Source organism: Saccostrea cucullata, unplaced genomic scaffold (assembly GCF_032062105.1).
Source record: "Saccostrea cucullata isolate Sc308-1 unplaced genomic scaffold, CSIRO_AGI_Scuc_v1 ctg481, whole genome shotgun sequence".
NCBI lineage: Eukaryota > Metazoa > Mollusca > Bivalvia > Ostreida > Ostreidae > Saccostrea > Saccostrea cuccullata.
Window position 1 is genome coordinate 34,991 of NW_026925239.1, and position 27,938 is coordinate 62,928.

General features: G+C 36.6%; 1 protein-coding gene across 4 annotated transcripts; it reads right to left on the reverse strand.

Annotated features, from left to right (window-relative positions):
* Positions 1–9: 9 nt before the first annotated feature.
* LOC134268411 (E3 ubiquitin-protein ligase UBR5-like) lies at positions 10–27,884 on the reverse strand. Of its 4 annotated transcripts, none has more exons than XM_062750656.1 (51): positions 27,708–27,884; positions 26,399–26,525; positions 26,030–26,103; positions 25,628–25,759; positions 25,257–25,431; positions 25,048–25,107; positions 24,594–24,828; positions 21,054–21,271; positions 20,383–20,505; positions 19,745–20,116; positions 19,459–19,604; positions 19,022–19,152; positions 18,759–18,880; positions 18,547–18,669; positions 18,103–18,214; positions 17,707–17,861; positions 17,263–17,454; positions 16,858–16,939; positions 16,520–16,642; positions 16,117–16,267; positions 15,853–16,004; positions 15,335–15,524; positions 14,914–15,154; positions 14,497–14,588; positions 13,887–14,033; positions 13,386–13,507; positions 13,173–13,202; positions 12,823–13,049; positions 11,729–11,895; positions 11,195–11,375; positions 10,740–10,907; positions 10,525–10,633; positions 10,226–10,348; positions 9,985–10,137; positions 9,657–9,770; positions 9,179–9,432; positions 8,712–8,943; positions 8,127–8,316; positions 6,775–7,896; positions 6,464–6,589; positions 5,858–6,071; positions 5,432–5,611; positions 5,258–5,327; positions 4,741–5,021; positions 4,344–4,474; positions 3,457–3,675; positions 2,878–3,106; positions 2,484–2,609; positions 2,199–2,343; positions 1,026–1,111; positions 10–606 (listed from the first exon to the last, which is right to left on the reverse strand). In XM_062750656.1, exons 1-51 carry the CDS (start codon positions 27,767–27,769, stop codon positions 394–396), a joined length of 8,949 nt encoding a protein of 2,982 aa, XP_062606640.1. In that variant the 5' UTR covers positions 27,770–27,884; the 3' UTR covers positions 10–393. The 4 variants fall into 4 exon arrangements, with proteins under 4 accessions (XP_062606640.1, XP_062606641.1, XP_062606639.1 ...); XM_062750657.1 differs by having other exon boundaries at positions 13,173–13,199; positions 16,114–16,267; XM_062750655.1 differs by having other exon boundaries at positions 16,114–16,267.
* Between the last annotated feature and the right edge of the window lie 54 nt (positions 27,885–27,938).

Consider the following 27,938-nt stretch of genomic DNA (forward strand, 5'->3'; position numbering starts at 1 on the left):
AAACATCAATTAGGAATCTCCAATTTTAATTGGTAAACCATTCAACAGTTATATATAAAGCATTTCTTTGCTTTCTGTTATACCTCACAAACATCACACATTACAAACAGTCACACAGACTTCCATATTGAATTAAAAATTAATTGAACACCATGATTATAACTGCCACATTTCATTGGCCGATTCAGCAAAATCCAGGGATCAAAATCTGGAACTTTGTTCATGTTCACATGGATCTTGTGTGGATCTCTATTAAGCATGTGCACCAAATGCTGAATAATTTATCCATAAATGTTTAAATAAGCAGATGAAAGCACTTCAATGATGCCAAAATTATCATCACTGCTCAGTCTATAAGAGAGCTCTTGTCAATCCGAACTGTGCCTCCTGATTCTACACAAAACCGAAAGCCTTGGTCTTGATGGCTAGAAGCATTTTGCTGCGTAGCACGACTTTGGAGGAGTAGAGTGGTATGTAGAGCCGTGATATACAGGTGTTGGCGGTCGGTAGATGGTCGTCTCCGGCCGGGCGTATGGTGATGCTGGGCATGGGCTGGAATCCCTCCTCGCTAGCAGGGAGAGCTGGACTCGATGTCCAGAAATATACCTGTAAAAAGTAGTCATATTAAACTGTTTATTTATCTTTACATGATTTCTATACAAGGGGCTGCAATCAATGGTATGATATAATGATAGTTAAGAAGAATAAGCACTTCAGATAAGTTAATCTTGCCTGGGTTGTAAAAAGCAATATTATTTAGCAAAATAAAAAAAATCTAAGATTTTACAAACATTTTGTGTTATTGCTGGGCTGAGAACAAAATATGTGTATGACGCAGAAGATTGATATTTGTTTAATAATGAATGACATTCTCTTAAAAATAAATATATTGTACACAATGAAACATTATTTTATGGACTTTTGAGCTTGAATATTGCTTGTTATCTCCATAAATTTTACACAAACTTTCATTAATACAATCATAAAGTGGGAAAAATTGAGCAACTCCTTAGTCTGAATCTTACCAGGTCTTGTCTCTCATGGTTGTTCATCTTCTCCACAACTGACCAAAACCAGCGCTTAAATCTCTGGACCTTGTCATTACTTTCACCTAAAATAAAAAATAATCTATCAGTTTCCACATTTCTCAATTCCATTTAAGGTCAGATGAGACATTCCTCAAAATCGGTTTTGTATGTCTTCGTTATATATAAAAAATATTCAAAATTTTCATAACATTCTGATTTCTATACCAGTTTCTAAACGTTTTTAAAAAATTCAAACATTTAAACATTTGATATTGAAAAATTATTTTTCTTCCCCAAAGGATTATATAAGTAAAACTACCCCTGGTATCTTGCAGAAATGCCTGGTAAGGTACCTCAATTTTTTGTGAGTAAACATGTTTAAGTAGCAACACTTCAATGACAAACTCTTGGAAAAATTTATCTATTATTAAGGAACGTCTCGTCTGTCCTTAATCTGCCATGAAGCTAACACAAAGGCATATCATATGTATTGAAATGGTTTTCATGCATTAACTTCTTTTCTATGTAAACCAATACCAAATGCTTTTCAATATCAGGAGAATTTTAAAACAAGTCACATTTTAATAAAATCATTAGAAATTTATGTTTGGTGAGTATTATCATCTACTTGACATCTTTTCTGTAGCTCTACTGACTTACCACTTTCATCATAAAATGACGTGTAGCTGATGAGTGTCTGTACTGACTTACCACTTTCATCATTAAATGACGTGTAGCTGATGAGTGTCTGTACTGACTTACCACTTTCATCATCAAATGACGTGTAGCTGATGAGTGTCTGTACTGACTTACCACTTTCATCATCAAATGATGTGTAGCTGATGAGTGTCTGTACTGACTTACCACTTTCATCATTAAATGACGTATAACTGATGAGTGTCTGTACTGACTTACCACTTTCATCATTCAATGACGTATAACTGATGAGTGTCTTCACTGACTTACCACTTTCATCATTAAATGACGTGTAGCTGATGAGTGTCTGTACTGACTTACCACTTTCATCATCAAATGATGTGTAGCTGATGAGTGTCTGTACTGACTTACCACTTTCATCATTAAATGACGTATAACTGATGAGTGTCTGTACTGACTTACCACTTTCATCATTCAATGACGTATAACTGATGAGTGTCTGTACTGACTTACCACTTTCATCATTAAATGACGTGTAGCTGATGAGTGTCTGTACGTTGATGTCCCCCACGCCGTTCAGTAGAAGTCTCAAATCCTCTGCGGTCAGTCCCTCCAAAGAACTACTGGGGATTACGTCAAATACACCTAGCTTTAAGTGCTGAAATAAAGAGCAAGACATTGATCAATATTTTAAATTGGTCCAGTAAATGACAAGTTAAACCTCTTGGTAACTTTTATTGATTGAAACAGACCATCTTCACAGGGACTTGTTTATAACAAAAGTCTACATTTTCTTACCTTTAATGCTTTTTCCAGTACTTTAACCATTCTATATTCTGCATAGCGACGCACGTAATCATGTACGTTCTGAGCATTAACTTCTACATCACTGCCCCCGGGGATAAGTTCTACTTCTTCCCCACCCTGATAAAAGATATACAATTCAGTTACTTGATCTCTTCAAAATTACCACCCTATTTTATCCCTTACTCTTTGCATATATTTCAATAGAACAATTTTCAATGCTCAAGTTAATTTTCACCAATATTCAGAGCAATTTTTGCAAAATGAACATATAGTATACTATATACTTTTTACTAATATGCAAAAATATATAAAAAAAAATTTTTCTAAATAATCCCTTTATTACTTTGTTAGTAAATCTTGAAATTTTTTATACTATTTTTCGTACCTCCTCTACTCCAAGTTGTACAAAGAAGTTCATATCCAGCGCAGCAAACAGTAGGGAGGCGTCCTTATTCTCGGAGTCCAGGACCACCTGTCTGAGACTCTCATACATTACGGGGTCAAAGAAGGCGAGGTCGTGCCAGCCAATCTTACGACCCAGGATGTACTTCAGGACATGGCGATTCAGGAACAAGGGACACATCTCGTTTTGTAACAGGCACAGACCTATTATTCTGTTAAAATAAAAAAAAATATTTGTAAAACTTTGAAACGATTCCTTCAAAAAATTTATTGATGTAAATTCTTTTTGGAATATATCATTTAAAAAATTGTTTTCTTACTACATGCATCATATGCAGGTAAAACACAGTTGGCATGTTAAGCTTATTTTATACATGTTACTCAGGATCTATGTAAAACTTGGACAGAAAATCCTCAAACATGATTTTTACATGCAAAGTTCCTTAATAGGAACAAAATATGAGAATCTTATAAAATCATCTTTCAATTCATTGCTGAAACATTCTACAACAATTATTCAAATGACACTAAACTCTTTGTAATGAACACAATCACTGGATACCTTCCGACATTCCTGAATGCGTTGAGCCTCTCTGGTGTGCTTTTCCCGGGTCGCGGGGAGTAGAACCCCCGTTTTCCGGGCTGCCAGAACAGCGGAGAGTTATCCTCCAGTTCTTCCTCCTCCTCCGTCTCGTTTTTACGGTCCGTCAATTTCTTCTTCTTGTCGCTTGCAGACAGATTGAAGATATCCAGATCCAAAAGAGCTTCAGCACTCAGCTCTCTACAAATACAAAAATTCACATATTATTGTGAAAAATTCATGAAACTTATCATGTTGGTCAACTCTTTATATGTCTCAGAGAGACATATTTCCCATAACAAAAAAAAATTATCAGTTAAGATATTAGGTACACTATTGTTGTTTTTTTTTTAAAGTTCATTCAAAACTTTTACCAAGTGGTTTTCTCTCTGTAATGGTAATAAATGAAATAAGCAAAGGGAATGAATGATTACATGACCCTTGCATATTTGGTCAAAGTAGGGTGTATTGTTACATTTGGAATGGACTTGCTATGGAACCCTGAATATGGCCACTTCTCAACAATATATGATCAGATGATTTGAAATTGGAACATGTCTGGTGGTAATGCATCAATTCCTAGATGCATCATTTACTCTGATCAAGTAAGACTTTCTTAGGGGGAATATCTCCTAAACCTTAAATAATTGTTTCTCAGCTAAAAAAAAGATAGGACAGATGCAGCATCCAAAACATGACCAATTGTATGAATCTCTAAGAGTATCATCAAAACAAATTTTTGCAGTGTAAAATTTATTTAGAGAAATAGACCACTGCCTCAATTTCAATCTGGGATAACAGCAACATCAGTACATCATAAACTTATCTCAACTTAGTCAACAAGAACTAAACAGTTAATTCCCCCTCACCTTCCGTGAGACATGATTATATCTACAGCTTCATCCACTCTCTGTCTCAGGGTCTCCTCTGAGGTCAACATCAACAGCAGCTGGGCTGGGGACAATTCTAGTAACATACCAGTTATCTTAGGGGCCTGAGACTAAAAAAAATCATATTTATTTAAAATTTATTTGTGTTATTAGTGCAGTTATAAAATTGTATTTGAATTTTTTTTAAATATTATAAAATTTCAAAATTCAGATCTTGTGAAGTCATAATACATGAAACATTCCCTCAAAATGATTGCCAAAAACATTAAATTCTGGCTTGATATTATCTGCCATTAGGAATGAGACCCTTTAACAATTAATGATTACTATACGGAAGTCACATTTTGAAGCAAGGTTCTTATATTTAAACTCTTACTGGTTGTAGAGCCCTGACTTTAGGGTACAGCCTCTCTCCCAGCTGTCTGCGGTACTGTGACACGGTGTCAGGTCCGCCCTCAGAGCTGGAGTCCGAGGAGGGGGGTCCCGCTGGACTGGGGTTGTTATTGTTGGCTACAGGGGCCTCTGCTGGCATGTAGAAGGGAGGGGCGTCATAGGACAGAGTACGTCTAGTGTCCCTCTCCCTGCTACGCTGTCTGCGGAGAGTGGACCGCTGTCTCTCTCTTTCTCTCTCTCTAGATCTTGCTCTTTGTAGTAAATCTACGATAAAGAAAATTATCTCGAATTAGATATTTATTCATTAGTCTACATTATTAGCATTTTACAAACGGAGAGAAAAAAATATTCTTTATTATATTTTGAAAGCTATTGATTTTTATTTAAAAGAAAAAAAAAAACTTTTTTAAGAAAAATTATTAAATGAAATGTTCACAAAGAAAATCTGATATCTATCATGCATTTATCTGTCTAAAAAAAACACTGGTAAATTCACTTACTATACTGCAGGTTTTTGCCTCCAATCAGCACCCCATCTAATGAAGGAAGCTTTTCTTGTGATAAAACAGCCTGTTAAATGAGAAAAATATGGATCTCAATCTTGACTTTAATCCAGCACTTCTTTACTTTTTTTAAATTATAAAGATCAAACTCTGTATTGATTATTTCCTTACATTAGCTATGGCAGTGTAAAAGCTCCTGGCTACTCCGCTACCCTCCCCTGGTTCGTCCTTGAAGGTGACCTTGACCCTGTGAACAGCCAGAGGGGGACCGCTGGTGTTGGTTCTCCTGTTATACTGAGTGTTGAGTTGCTTGAATGACTGAACAATTAACAAATTCCTGTCTCTTTCCACCTACAAATTAAAATAACAGATTCTTTGAATGATGGCAGTTATTCAACAATTCTGCTGATTTGTGGTATGAAGTACAGTGGAGCCCTATTTCACTTTTAAAATAATGATGTTCCTGGAGATTTTTTTTTTCAAATTCGTTAAAAAATTAAATGTTATGCTACAGAAAGAAATGTTTCCTTTTGAACCCCTAGCTATAACGAATACCAGAACCATCAGATCAGTGACAGAGTTCACTTTATCACTTACATCCAAGATGATATCCCTCTGTTGAGAGTTTCTGATCTTTTCCATCTCACGTCTAAACTTGCTCTCCTTGACCGGGAATCCCCCCAGTTCACTGATGACAGATCCAGGCTCCGCCCCCACATCATCACAGAAGACACGCCCAAACAGGTCAAGGGCCAATCGCCATCGCCCAAGCAAAACGTCATGTGAAACCAAGTTACTCAAGGGGTTAAGCCTGAAACAAAATTATCTTTATTAACATGTTGTTTGTAATTGTGTACAAGTAGAAATGTTTTAATGAACTTTTATTTGTGCTCTGTATATATTTTTGCTTTCTTGTTACATAATATGCATTTTTAGGGTGAATAGGAATGTATTTCTAGTGATAATAAATATGCTTGTCTCATATTATCAAAATGGCTTCATATTTTTGGACCCTGTAATTAGGAATCTTAAAACGAAAGTTATGCAATAGACACATATCTCAGTATCATAATCTAAATGTAGATGAAAAATTTTGATACAATTTCCCTTCAAGTGTAAAAATAATTGGGGAAAAAAAGGCTTTGACAGAGATTATCTTCAGTACTATTAGACTACTGTCACAGTTCCGTTTCACTGTCTCACCTGACCGGTCCCAGACCTGGGGGTACAGCTGAGGTCTCTATGTCCACCGTGTTACAGACATTCTCATGAGCTCCCACCATGTCTAGACCAGGCTCCACAGACCCTGAGGGCAACGTGTCACTGTAGCTAAAAGATTCATCATACACTTAAGCTTCATTACATGTCTATGCAAACTCATACTATTCTATGCAATGCTTCATTTTCCTCTTACTAGTCAAAACAAAAATTAAATACCTGTATTAAATTTGTCATAAATCATTTCACAACACATTTTAATCATTGACTCAGAAAGAAATATGGATCTTTTTTACCTGGCCTGCATGGATGGACCATCACTAGATGAGGGCGTCCTCTGGTCAGCCATCTCCATTGTGGAGGGTCCAGGGATCTGGTCGGGGAAGGGGGCGCTGTCAGGCATGCTCTCCGAGGGCAGAGACTGCATGGACTGGGACTCCATCATCCCTGGTAGCACTCCCATCGACATCCCACTGCTATCTGTATTGCTCTTTGTCAGGGATGAGGACATACCCGTGCTACACTGGGTGGTGACCCCCGACATTAGGGAAGAGGAGGAGTCTGAGGGGACAGAACTCAGGGAGGGGGGTTGGATATTCAGACTTCTGTTTAAAGAGTCAGACTGACTACTCATTTGACTGTGTGGATCCATTCGCCTTTCTCCGGGCATGTACCTTCCATCGGGTAGCTGAGCACCAGAGTAGGCTGGTACTGGTAAAGGCAAACCTTGGGCTGCACTGGAATGTACAATCACACTAGCCTGATTTAACATTTCATTGGATTTACTCACATCTGGACTCTGTCCTGGCAAGGGGATATTGCTGAGCATAGTTGTATCTCCTGGCTGGCTGCCAGCCATTTGAGAAGGTAAAGTCTGAGAGGGAGGTTTCACTATTACACTAGCACTACTGAAGGGGGCATCAGGAAGATGGGAGGGTCCTGGTTGGGATAGAGGGCCTGGCACAGAGGCCATGGGTAGAGAAGAGGTCTGCATCAGACAGCTGGCTGAGCGGCGCTCAGATAGGGCCATTCTGATTGGCAATTTATCAAATTGATTCCTACTGCCTGACATCTTCTGTGCTGACTTTACGTCTGAGGATGCCCTGAAAGGTGCTACAGCCTGTCGTATCATGCCAAACAGGTCTTCTCTCCTAGCGTTTGGTTGGAGGAGATGTGGGAGGTCAGCCAATGGCAGGGCCTGTACCAGAGGTGTCTGGAATGGGTCTGGTGGCGGACATCCTAGGAAAGTGGTGGAGTCCGAGCGGTGGAAGAACTGGTGTTTGCGTCCAGACTTCGTGGTGACATCAGACTCGCCGTCCACACTCTCGTTGTCCATCGACATGTTGGTGACAGGATCATCATCATGCTCCTCATTCTCGTTTTCATCATGGTCCCAGGAAATGACAGAAATACCATCCCTGTAATATTTAAAAAACTGGACTCTTAAAACATGAAAGGGCTTGTAAAAATACTTAGTTCATTGAAAATAACTTACAAATATGATAATTTTAAAATAATGAAACAGTATTTCCTGATTTTCATTGAATTTGAAAAAAATAACTTTTAAAATCATATTTAAATAATTTGAAATAAATTACTTTTTTACTCAATTTTCATGACAAAATTTCAATATGTATGAATTATTAACCTGAAAACATCAGCATCTGTGTCAATACCACTTCTCATGTAATATATCAAAGCATCAAACACATAGGCGACATGTCTCATAGACAGGATATCAAGACTGGGCAGCGAGTCAGCATGTTCATCATTATGAGACCTCATCAGAGAAAGAGCGTAATTCAGGAATTCACGACGGGCCAGGTTTCCATCAGCTCCTGTGTGTGAAATCAATACAAAATTATGAGTCTTTCAAGCATTTAGAATTTGGTACATATCTACTACAGAAGAAAGAACTGTCTCTGTGGTTAAAATCTTGCAGTTGAATGCCCATTAAAGACTGCTTTCTTGGCTATGCACCAAGAAATTTTCTGGTTCTCGTTTTTTTATAAATAATGATTATTCTTGATGAAATTTTGGCCAAGATGAAATGGAAAAATCTTGTTACCAAAACTGAAATTTATTTCACCATATTCTACAGCACCAAAAAGAAATAAAATTATCATTATCTAAAGTTAGAATTTCCTTTTCTATAAAAAATTTGTTCATTTAATTAAGAACTGAAAGTAAAACATTTGACCAATATAATAGTAATCCTGCATAGAATCCTCACCAATGGTTCCAAACCTAGCTCTGCGTCTGTCCAGAGCCTGCAGGATACGACTCTCCTCACGGTTTGTTCTCTCCCGTAGGTTACGGACGTAGTTGGAGTGGAGGGGGTGACTAGGATTGGCGGGGTCGGTGGTGTGACAGAGGGCTGCACCAAACCGCAGCTGGGCCTCAGTGGAGTCCATTATATCAATCAGCCAGTCCCAGGTCAGGGACAAATGCATCTCAGTGTAACACTAAAAACATATAGGTAAAGGTGTAATTGTTACAGATTCTGCTCAAATCATAATGCAGCATTGAAATTATCTAAGCACAACAAAGTTTTTTGTCTAAGCTACAGAAACAGCATTAGAAAACAAAAATTGATTATGATTTTTTTTCAAATTTAAGTCGAAGACTTTTTAAGGTGAATTAAAAATTAGCTTGAAAATCTTATCAAAAATTAATTTTTAAAAATTTCTATTCTATTACCTGTAGATCACTGGCTTCTTGGTCAGAAATCTCTAACACTCTGGGCAGTCCTGGAGCCAGAGCATTGTAGTCCTGTATCATTGTTAACAAGTCTGCGATCTGTCGCACCACGACACTGAAGGCACGCGCCAGCTGACTGGCGGTGGTCGTCATGGTAACCTGGTTCTCCTGGTGATGGTGGACCGCTGTCGTGGTAACCGTACTGGTCCTCCTCAGAGTGGCGGGATCAATGTAGATCAGGCCACCAGTACCTCCTAAACACAAATAAAGGTGAAGTAAAACACACGAATTGTGGGCATTTATTTTTTTTTTCAAGATATACATTTTACATTTATGATGAAAATTCCTCCAGAATGGTCAAAGAAAATATCGTTTTTCTCAGATTAATTTGATGTGAACAAGTGGATTCTATATAGTTTTTTAAACAAAGTGCAGCTTCCCTGAGCTTCTATTTCTCAGTATCTGTACTGTCTGTTACCTGTGGTGGTGGTGGTGCCTGATGTAGGAGGGGGTCTTGTGGTGGGGGTCTCTCTCTGTCTGATTGCCCACTGCATGGTCTGAGGGGCCTGGAGTGTCCTCTGTCCATGAGAACCTGTCAACATTAAAATATTTATCAAAGTTCTCTTCTTAATATGTACAGCAAAACTCGTTTAGTACGTACACGGATATTGCAAATTTATGGATATACTGTTTAATGAGGGGACATAAAACTACCATCTTGATTTTCCATGCCCCCATGAAACTTTGTATCTTAAACTACAGTACTTGACTTCAGTGTCCTTAACCTATTCTGTATATATCCCCACCTGAAGTATGACATCTCTCCAGCTGCTCATCAATGAAGTTCATGTCATCAGCATCATTCCCATCATTACTCTGTTCTCCTTCACTTTCATAATCTTCTTCCTGATTGGACGATTCTCCGGAATCCTCAGAAAAGTGGGCCAGGCTTCCAAGCCCTACAATGACATGAATATGTAAAGTAAACTTCACCATTTCTTATGGGAAACCCCCATATTTTTACATTGCAAGAGTACAACGTTTTACCTGCGTCTGACCCAGCTGTTGCCGCAGTGACAGCACTCCTCTGTACACTGACATTGTCCTGGTTGCTATGACTACTCTCACTGTCACTCTCTGAGATGACATCCATGTCACTTTCTCCAGCACCTGTAAATCAAACACATCATTGGGTTTTATTCTGATTAAAGCATTTACTGTCTCTCTGAACAAAGGTCTCAAACTTAAAAGCTTAAGTCTTGAACTTTTAAAAAATCTTACTTTTAATTAACTGATTCACAGACTTCGAACTTATCAAACATAAATAAATTTCTATCTATACTGACCTCCTTCATTGTCGATTTGGTCCTGATCAGAGTGTTCCGATTGGTGATCCTCACGATCCTCGTGATCTGATTGGTCATCTTCACCTCCCATACCTTCTCCTACCTCCACCTGTTCCAAAAATTCGAAATAATATACATCATTATTCTTACATCTTCATTGACATCCTGTACAAATACAAGTAAATATACAATCTTCCTCATTAAGAATGCCTTACCTCCTCTGGGGGCATCATTTCATCATCGTCCCCATCCTGCCCCGCCCTCTGGGAGGGGACACTCTGGGAGATGCGTGGGTGGGAGATGTAGGACACAGAGTGGTTCTCAGAATCTGCTGGGTGGGACCTGGGGGGCAGGGGGTCAAGGTTGAAGATTTCCTCACTTCCCTGTTCAATAAATACCATGAATAGAAAGGCTTCTCTTTATTTAAAATTTTTAAAATACTAGTTCCTCAATAGGTTGGTTTTATCTTTTAACACTTTTGTTTCCATTAAAAAAAAAACATCTTCAAAAACAAAACCAGTTCTTCATTAACATAAAAATATCTCTATCTCCTAAGTTTTCCAAAAAATAAAACAAATTGTTTCAAAAACAGTTACAAATTTGTTACAAAAATAGTAGGTTGTTAAAAAAAATTCCAAATACTACAAAGAATTTGCAAAAATGAAGTCACCTGAATGGCATCAATGTTGGCCGTGGCGAGAGTGAACGGAGCAGTGGGCCGTAGGACCCCCATCCTGACCGGAGCAATTAAGGAGTCGGCCATCTCACAAAGCTCCTCTATAGCTAGGGTGATCAGAGCATTGAAGGCTCTCTTACATCTAACCAAGGGCTGACAGGCAGTGATACTGGAACTAAAAAGACAAGGATCAATCAGTCGATCATTATTTGCTAACTTTATAATGAATATTCACAATACAGTGAACCAACTTTCATCAGTGAAATTTTTTTTTTCGTGATTTGTCAGTTTGATAACTGTATAGGATAACTAATTTTGGTGACTGAGGAAATATTCTTCATAAATGAAATAAAAAGTTTGATGACAAATATTTGTAAAACATGATAATGCAACTTGCAGAATTCTCAGAGGTGAATAAATGTTTGTTTACAGTAAATAAAGTTATACATGATCCTCCTTATCTTGCTTAATATACAACGTATTAGTTTCCCAAATAAAAGTCTAGTTATATAACACACTGATGCAAACCTTTTCTTTTTGTTGGTGGCTGGGGTCATCTCTATGTTGAGGACGACAAAGATTCGAGCCACCGATCTGATAAATCGTCGGGTCACAGTCCTAGCCTCTGCCTTCCTGCCCTCCACATTATCATTCTGCATCTCTCTGATCAAAGTCGTCAACAAAGTATCCAGCATCTGTGAGAGAAAGAAAGATTAAACATGAGTGCAGGCATGTTCAAGTGAAAAACTTCTGAGAGAAATAACTTTTAATTCATTAGATGATGACTCATAAGGTTTATGACAATAAGTCAATGCTGATTTCGTGAAACTTAAAAGTATACACGCTATAACTTGCGCCAGTTAAAGTACGATTGGAAATTGATATAATTTGTTTATCAATAAAAGTTACGAAAATACTGTAAATTACACCATTAAAATTAAACGCGTTACAAAGTTATCAAATTATAATTATTTATTATCCTGCAAGGAAAGAAAAATAGTTATTTTTAAATAAATCCATCACGTGACGCCGTCGCTACTTTTAGATTGATAAACACACGTGGCGTAAAGAAAACAAGGTAGGCCGTTTGAGATACTACTCACTTTTGACGTGGATGGCAAGCGTCTTACTCTTAATGGTACTTATCTTTTAATGTATTCAGTATCAATCATCTTCTCTTTTATGACTCATATTGACCTTATATTAATAATTGTTGTCAAAATGCAACATACGTCGTTGTCTGTGATTTCCCGTGGACATGTGTTTCTATATATAGGCCTGCTGTTTACGCACTTCCTTCATCAATATTCATGAAAAGACTGAATTCTTAATTCCTAGATATGTTTAATTGTTTTGTTATTACAACGACATCTATAGTACAATTTTGTGGAAAGTATTATTTTTTATTACACTTCATGTATTTTAATTCATTAATCATTTTGTTTCACACAAAATTCGGCGTTCATATAGCGTATATGACTTTAAATAAGGAAGCAACGAAGTTAGATCAAGAAGTCAACTTTGCAAATCTGAAATTTAAACTCTTTGAAATATAAAGCATGGATTCTAGAAATTTTTTGAGAAAAGGGGGGGGGGGGGTATAAATGAGAATTTTCTTGTACCTCTACACTGCACTTGACCAGTAGGTTGTGAGTGAACTTGTCCAATCTAGCCGTGCCACTCTGACTGTCCAGGTACAGCTGGTCCTCATACACAACATCCGGTGAACTGGTTCCCTTCTTGCCACTCATAATCATAGACTTCACGGCAGTCCAGTCATTGAGGATCCGCTCCAGTGAGCGACGACTGAACCGTGGGGGTTCAAGATCATGCTCAGGCATCTCCACATCTAAACAATACAAATATTTGAATCAAAAAAAGAAATTGCATACAACTCTGTAATGATTAAAAGGAGCTTTTACAAGTTTATACATACAAGATGCATATACAAGTATATACAATGCATACTTACACCACAAAGGGACGTTCTCACATAGATTGTCTATGCGAAAGAAAATTTTAATTTAAATTTACTGAATACTCAGTTTATCTCAAAACAGAAAGTCAAAATCAAAAATGCTAAATCTTTCAGCAAGTTTAATTCTGATGAAATAGCACACAGAAAAACATGCTCAATAAGACACATTGCATACACTTTATTCTAGGCATTTACAGTAATTTTTACCTGGGTCCTGTGGGATAGCTTTGCGGGACGAGGGGACCCGGGTCCTGTTGGGCCGGTACTGTCTCTGTTCTATCAGCTGTCTCCCCACAGTCTGAACTAGGAACAACAGGATGTTCTCACCTCTGTAAAAAGAGTTTTATTCAAATTATTAGCTCCAAGTCATAGCATCTTCTTACAAACATGATTTTGTACTCGGTCTACCCTCCCCTCCCCTCCCCCTCAACTATATAATAAGAATCAACCTGCACATTATAAGCAGAATTCAAACTCTGGCAATATCTAAATCATTACCAAATCAAAATTTATCCTTAGAAATGATATAAAGTACAGAAATGCTAATTAATATTTCCCCAAATTACCCAAAGCCTCTATGTCTGCTAAATTTTTATTGTGTTAAAAAATATGTACATTATACATGTACATTTACCATGCACCCATTAACATTCCAATATTTTTTTTTTGGAAGACCCTCCTAAGATTAACAATTCTGTCTGCACTGACCTGCTGTTGGGAAGCTTCACCAGATCTGTCTCGGTTAACAGTCGGTTTAACAACTCGAAGCGAGGCTGTTGTTGGCCGGCAATCAGAGCTTTACATTTACACTTTTCCCAGCAGTCACAGTAAGCTGTAGGAGAGGTCCTCTTCATTCTGAAAACATTTCATGAATGATTATTTTGCTAATTCTTCAATAATTACATGTGCATATCATTTTTTATCATAAATAATGATCTAGATAAATTTTTCTTTCTTATACAGAACTTTTACATGTATGTAAAGTTCCAGTATAGGAAAATACTCTGCTGTTTCCCGAGTTAAGATAAACTACATTAAATTATAATGTTACATGGTTAATGAAAATCAACGCTCCCAGATAACTGTATGTACCAGTTCAGAATTTCTACAAATTTTGTAAAGCATCTTTGTTTTTAAGTTGAAAGTTTTAGACTCCCTCAGAAAGTTTTTCATATCTGAATGAAAAATTGTTTTCTAATTGAAGCTGCATGTAATATATAGGAAAATTAAACTTGGCTCATGTACTTTTTGCATTATTTTGTACCTTTCTGGCTGGAGTTTATACAAGCATTACATGTATGTATGTTGAATAACTTACTTGCAGTCATGTCCTCTGTGACAGACCCTGGCACATTCAGTGCAGCAACACAGAGATCCCACCAGACCACAGGTTTTACATTCAAATATATCCTGTAATTATTACATTTAATACTGAAGTCAATGGTAAAACATGTTTATGTCATGGAAAGAAATAACTGAGAAAGAAGTTCATATACAAGTGAATTTGGATAAAAAAAATTATTTAAGTTTGCATCAGAAACCATTGAAAAATTTTGTTTCAGAAACAGTTTCTACATATCTTATAAGAATCAAATTTTGCATTAGAAACAATTCCTATAAAAGTTTGATTATGAAACAATTGCTAAATTTTGCATTAGAAACAAATTCTAAATTTTGTATTAGAAATGATTTCTAAAATATGTATCTACATATATGTGAAGGAACTTCAGCTCACCTGTTTGATGTGTTCTCGTCCAGTCCAGGTAAAACTACAGGTGTCATTACAACACAACATCTGTAGGGGGGAGTTGTCTAGGCTTGATCCTGTGGGGTAAAGCATCTGCATGAAGGAGGCTCTATCCAGCCAGCCAGACTCATTAGTGGCTACTCTCTTAGCTGTGTCTAGCACCACCAGAGCTGCGGCATAGGCACAGCCTCTCACTGCCTGCATAAACACTGTACAGCCATCTGCATTCCTGAAGAATAATAATGGAAATGGTAAACTCTGTCCTAGCATCAACTTTGAAAAATGATCGATTAATGCTGTGTATCCTTACACTGTAATGGTATATCAGCTCAAAATAATTCTTTTGATGCCAAACGACAAAATACATTTATTAGAGAGAAAAACTTCCTCCTAAAACTTGATGCCATACCTAGCAGAGAGTAGTTCAACCAGATGTGGCTGTAGCTGTGGACATTCACACAGGATCTTCAGAATGGCCATGGCATTCACACGCCTCTCCTTCTCCTCCAGTTTGACCGGTGGAATTGACACCGTGCTGAACTCCCCCGATACCAGGGGGACACTCTGAGTGCTGGAGGACTGGCGGGGGATACCATGTTCTGGATAGAAAGAATGTGAAAATATTAAAATAAAGGTGTTAAAGTACATAGTGTTTCACTACAAAAATGAAGAGAAAACTCAAATGTATTGATATAATTACTTTATACAAGGTCATTTTTGCCCAATGTTATTTTCACCCTTTTGCACTTGCTATCAATTTTGCCCCATTCGAAAATTGCCCGATCACAACTATTTTTACAAAATTATGCTGTGTTCCTTGAATTTGGCCCATTTTAAATTTGCCTACTTATGATAAGAAAAAAAGGAACAAAAATAAAACGAGGTGAAAAATCTCCCTGTAAACAAAATAGAGGAAGGGGCACTTACCCTGTTGAAGTGTCTCGTAGCTGGGTGGAGGTGGTGGGTCAGGGGGCCATTGTAGTGTAGGTATGGACATGTCCTCTGAGTCCCTGACGTCCATCCCACTGACCGCTCGGGCGGCAGAAGAAGCACGCTTCATCATCTCTCTCAGACTCACACTGAAATAATCAACCAATCAAATCATAAATATTCATGGTGAAATTAATAATTTATTGAAATATTCATCGTTCACACTTGACTGATTTCTGAGAATAATGAAATCCTTACCACCTTGAGCTTGGATCACTGGTCCGTGACTGGATGGCATTGAGAGCATCCACTGCGCTGCTGACTGCATTGATTGCTTCCAGGGCGGAGCTGAATGAACTGCTACTACTGGTGGTGGTGGCAGAAGCACCGGTCGTCGACAGAGGGACTGGATCTGTATAATACAACACCGATATCATGAGAAAATACTGCAAGTACACCCTAAAGTTCACAATTTTGTCGAGGAATTTGACTTTTTCAGATTGTGGATCTTCGATAAAAATGACATTTGTCATCACTTGAAACACTTTTTATCAACTCCATCAAGTGATAAAGTAAAGGTATATATTTTACATAGATCCCAATGAATAAGACACCCCACCCATTTTGTTAAGTTGAATTGATAAAACTGTGGTGTAAATCTAACCTTGGTCATAGTCTTTGTTAGAAGTGGGTATACACATGGCCACACAGGTGTGTAAGATGTTCCTGTTACCATCACAATGCTCTTTTACAATTTCCTGTAGAATTTTCTGACCAGCAGCTGATTCTGGAAAAAGCAACACAAATATATAGCTCAAAATAGCCTGTTTACAAAAGAAACCAATCAATAAATTTCCTAAGGACCTACACAGCACTTTTTTCTACGACATTCAGTCTGTCATTTGGAAAATTACCACTTAAATGTTACTCAATATCTCATTAGATACATAAGTAAGGATTTTAAGCTTTTATGCTGTGAATGCAGAGATAACAAAGCAGTACCTTGTTCCTGCTCTAGGGATAGCAGAATAGACTTGACTTTCTCCAGGTCACATCGCAAAATGTGCGGGATCAATTTCTGGTGCTTCAAACAAAAGCAAAATTACATTTAACATTCAAATGTTCAATCTTTGGTAACAATCCTGCATGGAAGTTACTGAATTTTTTATTGCATGTACAGTGGACCCTCATTTATCCGGACACTTTGGTTCCCAGTCAATTTGTCCGGATATGTGAAGCGTCCGGATACCTGAATCACCAGTCTAATAAGACAAAATAACATTTTAAAAAATCCATTCCGATGAAAAATCGTCCGGATACTGAAGCATCCGGTTATCTGGCGTCCGGATATCTGAAGTTCCACTGTATACCACATTTCGAAAGCCAAATAATTTCTTGTTTGTTTACCTCGACTGCAAGAACCAGGACACAGGCTTTGTTCTTCATGTTGTTGCCCACTGAGTTCAGACACTGGACCCTCATCCCCAGGGCTCTGACCGGGGGCAGATTAAGCCAGAGGGGGTCACGTATGCCCTCCGCACAGTCCTTAGCCAGGGGATACAGGGCACCATTACCATCTTGTAGCTGGACCAACAACTCCTGCATTAAAGATCATAACCAATAATATATATCAGAATCTTGAATTCTTTTATGTATGATTTGTTTTTTGAATTAAATACTAAACTTTTTCTTTCATAGCTTTTTTAATCTGCACTTCATATAATCTGTTTAATTTAATTTAATGACTTCTTTGTTAAAATCAAAAGACCAAGTGAGCTATAAAAACTTTTAGAGTATTATCATAAAATTTAAGTTTCATAGATGCTACAAATGTAAGCAAGTAAAACTTACATCTCCTGTGTTGTGTAGTGTGATTTCACTGCGATTTTCTCCCAGAAATGTTTGAGCATCTGTCTGGAAGGTGGCATCTTGGTCCACTTTACCACTGGTCAGGTTATAGATCGTGTAGCTCAGGCGTGACCCAGATCTAGCTATCAGGTGGATACCTACAACAAGTAATGATACACACAGTCAAACAGAAAGTACAAGTAATGATACACATCAGTCAAACACAAAGTACAAGTAACAATACACATCAGTCAAATAGAAAGTATACAAGAAATTCAGAAGTTGATTACATGTCAGCTCTAATACTATCAGCTATCACCTAATGGGAGTGTATTTTAAAATTATCAGAGCAAATATTGTCTTCTCTCTTTTACTTTCAAGAAATTGCCTAAATCTGACCTTCACAGTCCACAGCTACAGCCAGTATCTGACCGCTCTCTGTCAAGGTCACTTTCTTGGGGGTCTTCTGAAAACAATCAGGCAAGCGGGGGGCATTGGCATTCTTTAACACCTGGTTTAAAAATACAAATGAAAAATTAAAATGCAAAGTCTGATTCATCAGAGAAAAAAAAAATACCCATAGTATCCTTTTTGCCATTTTAAACAGGTTCTACATTTAAATTTTCTTGTTAATGGGGTTAACAACTGCATCACATCTTGCTACAAATGACAGTAAACAAGCATATAGTGAAGTGCCAATACCAACACTTTTGATTTTTTAATAAGCATATTCATTATACACTATGTTCTATGGCGAATGGAAATAAAATCACTTTAAGTGTGAATTCATTGTAAGCATGTTCTCTATAACAGTATTTTACAGTATCAGTCTTTTCCTCTGACCTGTAACTCATCCTTTCTGAGTATCCTACAGTCCTGTAATAGACTGACTGGATCCTCTCTGCCACTGCCCGATTCTAATGCATCCCTGGACTGAAACTTAACCACTGCATACGCCCCATCTACCTGTTAAAAAGGGAATAACACAACTCTTAACTTTACACATTTACATAAACATTTTATATTTACATGAAAATTTTCTAAAATGTACTTACTTTGACCACTTTTCCAACTGGGACAGTTTTCACATCCTCCACAAAGATAACATTCTTTAATGGCCAGTTCTCCTCATCCTTTTTATCAAAATCCTTCATTGGTGTTGGCGCCTTCTTGCGCTCTATAAAATGATCATTTATCAAAATTTTACCTCTAACAATGACAAATTATTTCAATTACCTTGACTTTTTTTTTTACAATATGCATGTACAGCAGGTAACTTTGTAAAAAGTGTCCACTAAATGGACTGTGTAATACTTACTGAGAGAGGTGCTGATGAGGGTGGGGCCGCTGTGGTCACTACAGGTGGAGGAGTCAGGAGAGGGGGGTGGGGGCATGTCTGACTTCACATCACACGACTTCACCTCCAACTTAACCTCAGGTCTAGGTTCTCTGTAGTAAATAAATACATCAATTACTATCATTTGTAACTTACATTTCATCTCACTTTTCTAATCAAGTCAATGGACATGTTCTTATTTAGAGTCCAAAGATACTGACCACCAGAAGCACATGGACATTTTTGATCAAGGGATCTTAATTCAGTTAAAAAAAAATATTTATGTAAATTGGTCACAAGAAGATCAAGAAATTTTCCTTCACTTAAGCAGTGCTAAAATTTCATGTGTGTACAACTTCAAAGTCTAGGATAAATCATTTGGACAGCAATGTCAAACACTCAGTCTGGCTCATACTTACACAGGTGCATGCTTGAGGATCTTGAAGCGACAGCTGTCAGACAGTGACCAGGCAGACTCCAGCAGCTGACCTACTTTAGGGACACCGTCAATGGTGGCGAAGGCTAGGGCACCACTGTGGTACATAGGGGAACTCCTCAAACAAACCTATAGCACAATAAAACTCTATTTACTACTGAGCACAAAGTAAGTAAAAAGAAATCTAAAATAAAAGTATATCTTCAACATTTAAGACTGCATAATTTTGTCAATTTAACCTAAGGGGCTGTCATGTATTTACAACTCACCAGAGAGCCAGCAGTAACATCACTGGTCACCGATCCATCCTTGGTTTTCTTCTTCTTTGTCTTCTCCAGCATTTTCTTCCTTTGTCCAAATGGCATGATGCCCCACCAATAGAGGGCACTGCTTTCCAGCCTGGCACAGGTATACAGGGAACAGGTGTGGAGAGACACAATCTTATCCGTCTGGAATTCTGGGAAGGTTTGAGCCTGATGCTCCAGTTTGGAGGCCACACTGTTCAGGGTCTCGTCCACCCAGGTAGCCACCTTGTTAGACTCGGTGAACACTGAGGCCCTGACGCCACACGCAGACAATCCCATGATCCTCTCATTCTGTAGACCCAGAGGTAGCACCTTAGGATGGCGGATATTGGGGTTCTGTAACAAATATTTAAGTAATCTTATTATCAAGAATATTTGAATGTTTTGTGACTGTGAAATCTTCCAATATGGTGTCATATTTTATTAACTTCTGATATCAGACTGTGTTATGTCTGTGATATCATGATATCTTTTATAGACTACATCTTAAATGTTTTTTGTATATACATCTGATATCCGGATATTTTGTACTTCTGATATCTGACATCATATTGTGTTATTGGGTGTTGATATCTTGAGATTTTATTTCCCTGATATCTTACATCATAATGTCTGTATGGCTCCATCTCATTCCACTTCCAGCTGTATAACTGTCCATTGGTTCCCACGGCAACCAGGTCAGAGTGCATCGCAGCAATGTGAGTAAAAGTAATGGACGTTCCATCCTTTGAAAAATAATTAGATTTTTCGTTTATTGAAAAAATACAAAATAACTTAGGCTATGCTGAATATATACTGGATAAAAAATTAAACATAAAATATCATATAAACACTGTATGTGTACTTTGAATTTTTGCCACTCCAGACATAACAAGGTGTAATGGCCGATGACTAAGATGAAAACTTTGAATATTGAAAGTCTAAAAAGCCTGTCATTGGTTTATTATATAATAATCTAGGCTAAAAGCATCTGCTCGAGAAATTATCAGCATGTGTTTATAATGTCAAAAACGATATATGAAAATGTCAAAAACAATTTCATTTAAAATTGATAACAATCTTAATAACAAACCAAACAACTGAAATGTCTTGTATATCATTCCGCAATGTGACCAAAGTTTTCCAATATTCATTTACTAAATGTCACTATAATTAACACTTACCTGTATTAACAATAACAATAACTTTTACAACGATTAGCATTCAAAAACAACCTACTTAAAGTTTTACAACATTTAAAACTTTCTACATTATTCCAGACTTCTGGACTTACTTTCTCCATCAGGAAATGCAAGTCCTCTCCAAAGTTAACCGGGGTCTGAGAAGGGGCTGGTTGTTTTTTCAGGTTCTCTCCCTCTATGAGGGCCTCTGCCTTGTCACGCTCCAGTGATTTGAGTGTCTCGTCTCTCAGTGTTGTGTCTAAACGTCTGCGGTCTCGGATGCGGAAGATGGATTCTCGGCTTTCTCTATCCAGATCTCGATCTCTGTCACCTACAATTATAACACCATATTAAATACACAGAAATCTTCAGTTATGATATAATCAAACAATTATCAATTCTTTTATTCAAATTATTGCGTATAAGAACAATTATCAGATAATTTTCGACAAAGCCTGGAAGAATCTGTTTATGTAACTCTTTCTCTCTCTCAAAAAGAAAAAATAGAAAAAGTATATATTTATCATGATGTATTGTAAAGCTACGTATTAGAATCTGTGAGTAAAAAAATTTTTTAAGTTTATCTTCATACTTTTTCAGTTCATCTATATCAAAAACAGTTGTGCATATTCAATGTGATTTTTAAAAAGATCAGTTCAATGTTCTACGTGGACATTTACTTTTTTGTGAAAATGCAAAAAAACAAAAAATATTTAAGAGAAAGTTGAGAGTTTTTTCTGATGGTTTTACCCATTAATATGTCTACCTTGAAACTTTCAGAGTTCGACATTAACGTTAGTCTCAGGCTAGGGGTGGGACGATACACAGAATCTTGCGATACAATACGTATCTCGAAACATTAGCATGATACGATACATATCTCGATATTATGCTAAATTATAAAACTATTCAAAAGAATTAGTATTTTATTTCTTTTTTTTTGTCTTGACATTAAATCAACAAATTATTCTATATCAAATCATGCGTGCTTTGAAATTAATACTTGAAGTTCATCAATTTCGTTGACTAAAACTTTACAAAAACAATAATACATGTACATATTATTACAGGGACCAACCTAGACCAAAAATTTAGGGAGACTTCACTTCTCCCTCAGAGAAATTTAGGGAGAAGTTTTGAAATTTAGGGAGACTTCTTGGCGCGCATCGCGCACATTAATCATTATCAAACTTTTTAAAAATAAAATTATTTCATTGTTTATAACTTATTAATAAATACATTTCAATAATATTTATGTAATAACATCATACTAAAAATAATTAAAAAGAGAAAAAAACTTAGAATTTTTTTTTTATACTTTTCCAATTACAAGATATAAAATTATCTGAACCCAAAAATTAAACAATATAATTGTATAAGTTTCTTTTTGATAAACTTGTTAATTTTTTTTTTTCATTTCTTTCATAGTATGCACAATTAACTTTAATATTCTCTCTTGTTATTTTTGATTTTCAGGTTCTTTGCATAGTCATATTTTTTTATTTTCACTTCAAAATTCATTTTCAATCTTAAATTCTTTTTCTATAAAAGTTTTTATGCACTTCAATGACTACTGCATGTAGTACCCCTAGTTAGAATAATCTAACTGTGTCTCGGTACAAGCCCTCACCACAGTTAGAATACGTCCCATATACTTGCAATGTAGCAAATCGGAGCGGATCCGCTCCGAAACGATTTTGAAGAATATAAAATGATTTGCACTGGGAATAACTCCCAAAATAATTAAAACAACCCTTTTTGAGATTGCTTATGCCTTTTATCCCAAAAAATAATCCATATAAATACGAAAATCCAATTCATTTTCTCAACGTTTTTCTCTCGATTCAAATTACCTCCATGATTACATTCGGAACTCTCTAGATTGTTCCTAGTAAATGCACTATGCGAGTTATCGCCCGTGTTTCTTTTGCTACATTACGAATACACGGAACGAATTCTATCGTTAAACCGGGTCCGTAGGACAATATAATTTTAACGATAGAACATTCTATCTAGTAGTACCCCATGCCGATTGAACTTTAACTTGACTGTGTGTATTAGACATGTAATTTCTTAGACAGTTAATAACTCCACAATATATAACAGTAAAGATACATCTGTATTTACAGCATGAATGAATTATTCGACGATAAAAAGATCTAAAATCATCTCCAACATCTTTGGCATGACATCGATAGCTGTCCAGCTGTTTTGCATCTTGTTGTGTGTAACTTGTAACAATGGACTTTTAAACGGAAGCGTAAAATCTAGAGGAGTTCTGACAGAGCATTCAATGACTTGGTCATTAGTAGCGAAACAGGTGCAAGTGTCCTGCTGTTTCGTTTATTTCAGCAGTAATAAAACCAGATTTATGTGAATACTGACAATTCTACCATGTTTCTTAATAGATTTTTTTATGATTCTCAATAAAGGAATTCCAAATGTTAAGGCGACTTGAACTTCGCTTTCATGATAAATTACGGCGAAGTTTGGAGCTCAAAAGCGACTATTTCGCCTCAGTCGCCCCCTAGGTTGGTCCTTGTTAATATTAATAAATTACTAATAAGAAGTTGTTTACAAATAGTTGTGTAGTTCATCAGAGAACACTGACTAAAATTCATTTAAAAAACATCACATCTACATTATTATTAATTGCTGAAAGTCTGTAGCAAAGTTGAGATTACAAAAAAAAGTACGAGATGGACTAACAATTAATAATATCAAATGTTCTGGAAGCGATACTTTCTGTGTATTGCACGCATTACATACTGAACTTTTCTTGTCCAATCTTCCGAGGCTGCTTAAAAGTGAAAACGTTTTACCCCTAACCAACGACTTATTAGTTCTAAAGTGTGTTTTCAATAATCAACATCAAATCTTCGCTTCGTACAAGCTGCCATTTTCCGAGGACAGGTACTTTCATTTTCAATTTTGGATAGATCGTTCGTGTATCGTTTCGTACCGATATTTTAATGCTTGAATCGTAAACCGTATCTTAGAGGAAAATATATGTATCGGTGTATCGTCCCACCCCTATCTCAGACTAATACATTTTCATTCAGACTAATAAAATCTGTGGCTAAATAGTCTGAATGGACTAATAAAATTTTCTGGAAAAAATAAATAACTTACCAATGTTCAATTCTCAACAACTTTAACTGGAAATCTCCATATGTATTTTTAAGCTTTCTATACGCTTGGCAGGAAATTAGGTAATTCTGAATCAGTTCGGCCATTAACTTTAGGACTTATTGGTATGAAATTAAACATTTTAGCAATCATTATTTAGTATGACACATAAAGAAAGATATCAGACATTTGGATTATGTAATCGTGTAAAGTGAAAAACGAATGAGATCGGGAATACGGCCGTAGTTCCTGATAGCGAGATGTCAACGAATCTTGGAGTAAAATATTTCACGTACATGTAAATGCTTTGTTTATTTTTTTTTAAAAAAGCATATAAAGTACATTGCAATGTTTATTCTATTTATTTTGACGGACTCATAAAATTGGGCACGAAACAGTAAAAGTAAAGAAGCACTAGTCCACCTGGACTAAAGCCTAAAAATGTTAGTGTCCAACCCTGACTTTTGATCTGTTTTCTTTTGATTTGTGTATAACAAAACTAAAATAAAACTTTTCCTCCATACCTAGCCTGGATCTTGTTCCTGCTGTCCTACTTCTCAGGGTAGAGTAACCAAACACATCCTCGTTAAACATGGTGTCGGCATCTATGATGACACTGGGGTGTTCTGAGTGCATGCCTCCGTCGAGGAGCGAGATGAGATCGTCCGGCATGTAAGAGTCCTGGCTGTCCTCATCCTCTACCTCACCCTCATCGTCTCGGCTCAGGAGGTTGTTCACTGCCTGGTTCACATCCAGGTTCTACAGAACAGAAATCAACAATCATACAACACAGTCGTCATTAAACAATAATATTCATTCAATTCTTTTTCTATAGACACAGAACAGGAAACAACAACCTTATGACATAGTGGTCATTCAATAAAAAGATTACAAACTAAAAGCATCAGAGAATTCATCTATTATCTCTCTGATGTTTGTAAGTATGTGTAGACGTATATCATTGAAATCATAACTTACCGTTCTCTGTAACTCCCTGATGATCAAATTCCTAGATTTTCCTTGAAGCACCACTTGACACTAAAATTGAAAATGAGACATAACAATTCTGCTAGCTCTTCAAAATATACATATTCTAGTCATATAACCTGGATGCTATCTTAAAGTATACAGCAGGCATACCATTAAATACAGCATATTTCACTGAACAAAATCATATGACACAGTACCTGACTAATCAGATCTTCAGGTACAACAGATGCTGGAACTAGAGGTCGGCTTCCCACGATGACCCCTGACCTTCGACCCCGACTAACATGAACTGTCCTCTGCATACGACTGTAGGCAGGTTGGCTGCGTGTAGTAGCAGATCCACTTATTGTTGTGGTAGTGCTGCCCCATCGCCTACAAAACAGACAGTGTACCAAATTCAAAGATGGATAAAATTTCCTTTATGGTTATGAAACTCCCTAATTGTAGAAAATTTAAATTTTAATCATTTTTTAGTAAAAAAGGTCATGCTTTAAATTTTTTCATAATCCAATTGGCTGGATTTTTCTTTAAGTGGTGTCTTCTTAAATGAATAATTCTCTTGACATACCCTGCAGGTGGGTCAGCACTGGAGCCGAGGACATCAGACACTAACACCATAGGGCTCTCCACCACCAGGGAACTGTTCCTGCTGGGAATGACAGAGGTCCTCTCATTGCGCTCAGGTCGGCTCACAGGCTTACTGTATTAAAACAACAAAAATTCAAAGAAGTTTTCAATAAACTTGTCATTTATATTAAACATAAAAAAGAGAACAAAACTTATGTATATAGGGGAAATGTGTTGCCCCTGGCTTTTTTAAATTTTCCAAAATGTCAAATATGGAACTTGAAAAGAGTTAAAATTCAGGACGCAAACTTCGGTATCACATAAACTTTGTATATTTTTTTTTAGAACAGCCAGTAATCTCATAGTTCACAAATGATGACCTAAAGAGTGCCCTTTTACTTACACTTTACTATCTGATTTGTTCAAATCTAGTTTATCTATGGCGATAGAATATCCCAGTCTGCAAACACGTCCATCCTGAAATGAACAAAAAAGAATTCCAATCAAAGATTTACAGTTTACAAATCTAATTATATCGTGTTATTCTAAGCACCTCTGATATGTTTTATACTGAATTCACTGGTCTTGGTCAATTGATTCACAACTATGTAAGAATTTTTGGTGTTGATGTAAATTGTCAATGTTTTTTTATAATGTTCATTCAAATTTGCTTCTAACAATGTCAAGCGAACAAATTAATGTACATAAAATGTACACATTTATATTAGAAACAATCCACTCTATTCATTAACCAAAATTAATATATACAAACCTCCAAGAGGAAGGCCAGACAGTTGGGGCCTACAGCACACTGTGTGACCGTCACATTGGTCAGGGCACTAAATGCTGGAGGACTGTTAAATCCATGATGACTAATTTTCTCTGCAACTTCTCTTATCCTAAAATTTTAATATCATAAATGAATTTAACAAACAATCCCAAACTATAGATACTTGGACGGGAAAAAATGTCATGCAAATGATCATGAAAGGTCGTATAATCATCGCAATAAGAAATAGGATGGCTTTGCTAACGTGTCAGTTGTGCAATATTCTTAAGGATTGCGATTCATGGCATCCTAGCTGCAATAATGTAGCCCTCTCACTTTTTTTTTTTTTTTTTTTTGGGAGAGGGCTACAACTCCTTAGGATCTTTCTAATGGAGCAGAGCGGGAGTGGATCGCTCCCGCACGGATTTCGTCTCAAATTGTCTGTAAACGGCTATTTTATTTATATGCCTTACCTGAACTTCCAAAATGTAGTTATCACAGACATAAATCGAACATAAAATATACAGAACAATCAATATATCAGTATTTTTCGTGTATGTCAACATCACAACTTAAATTTATCCGCCATGTTTACTGACCTTGACAGATTTTATTTTGAGACAGCCAATGAGATTAATGATCTACAGGGAGCGGATTTCTTTGGAATTATCTTATTTTAAGCCTTAATATCGCTGTTTACGAAAAAATGACACATGGAATGATTTTATTCATCGATGTTTAGTGTTACTATTCATCACAATTATTTATTTACCTCGACATTTGCTTTATTGAGTTATTCAAAATTTCAAGCGCAAGTCTCACTACGTCACGCGTGAACTGTCATGGCTGCGAAATAAGCGAGAAGAAATCACACAGATTTATTTTACATGGTTTTCGCGTTTAACGAGCTATGATGTCGACAGTGAATAAAAATCTCGTCTTATTAGAAGTAAGTTGAATGTAAAAACAATTTATTCGGCCTGCAGTCGCTAGTATTTAAAAAATATTTTTGCACCATTACGGAGATGCTATGGAATTGTAGCCCTCTCCAGAAAATATCAGATAAAAAAAAATCGGAGAGGGCTACATTATTGCAGCTAATGGCATCCCACTGATACAATGAACAACTTTAGATATTTTTTTTCATAAATAATCAGAATTAATAAATTATCCCTATTGTTTGTTTGACTTATTTCTTGTCAATAAAGTAGCCCTAGTATTCTAATTCATTAATTATTCCACCGGACGTGCCCTCAACACATGCTTGAATTTCTCAGATATTTGTTGTCGATATTCCACCCTCCTTTCTTACCTGTCATTCAGCTGTGTGTCGCTCCCTGGAAGAGGATGAACAACACAGTGTATTGATGTCATGTTTTCCTTTCGTTTTTCCTCTAATTTACTCCCGGAATTACGATAATAAGTAACATAAATGTTATGAAATTAACTCCACTCTTCAGAGAGTCGTCGCCATTTTTCCTCCGTTCGGATTTGCCTTTCACAGAGAAACAGATGTTCTGATTGGCTTAATCGGAAGTATTTA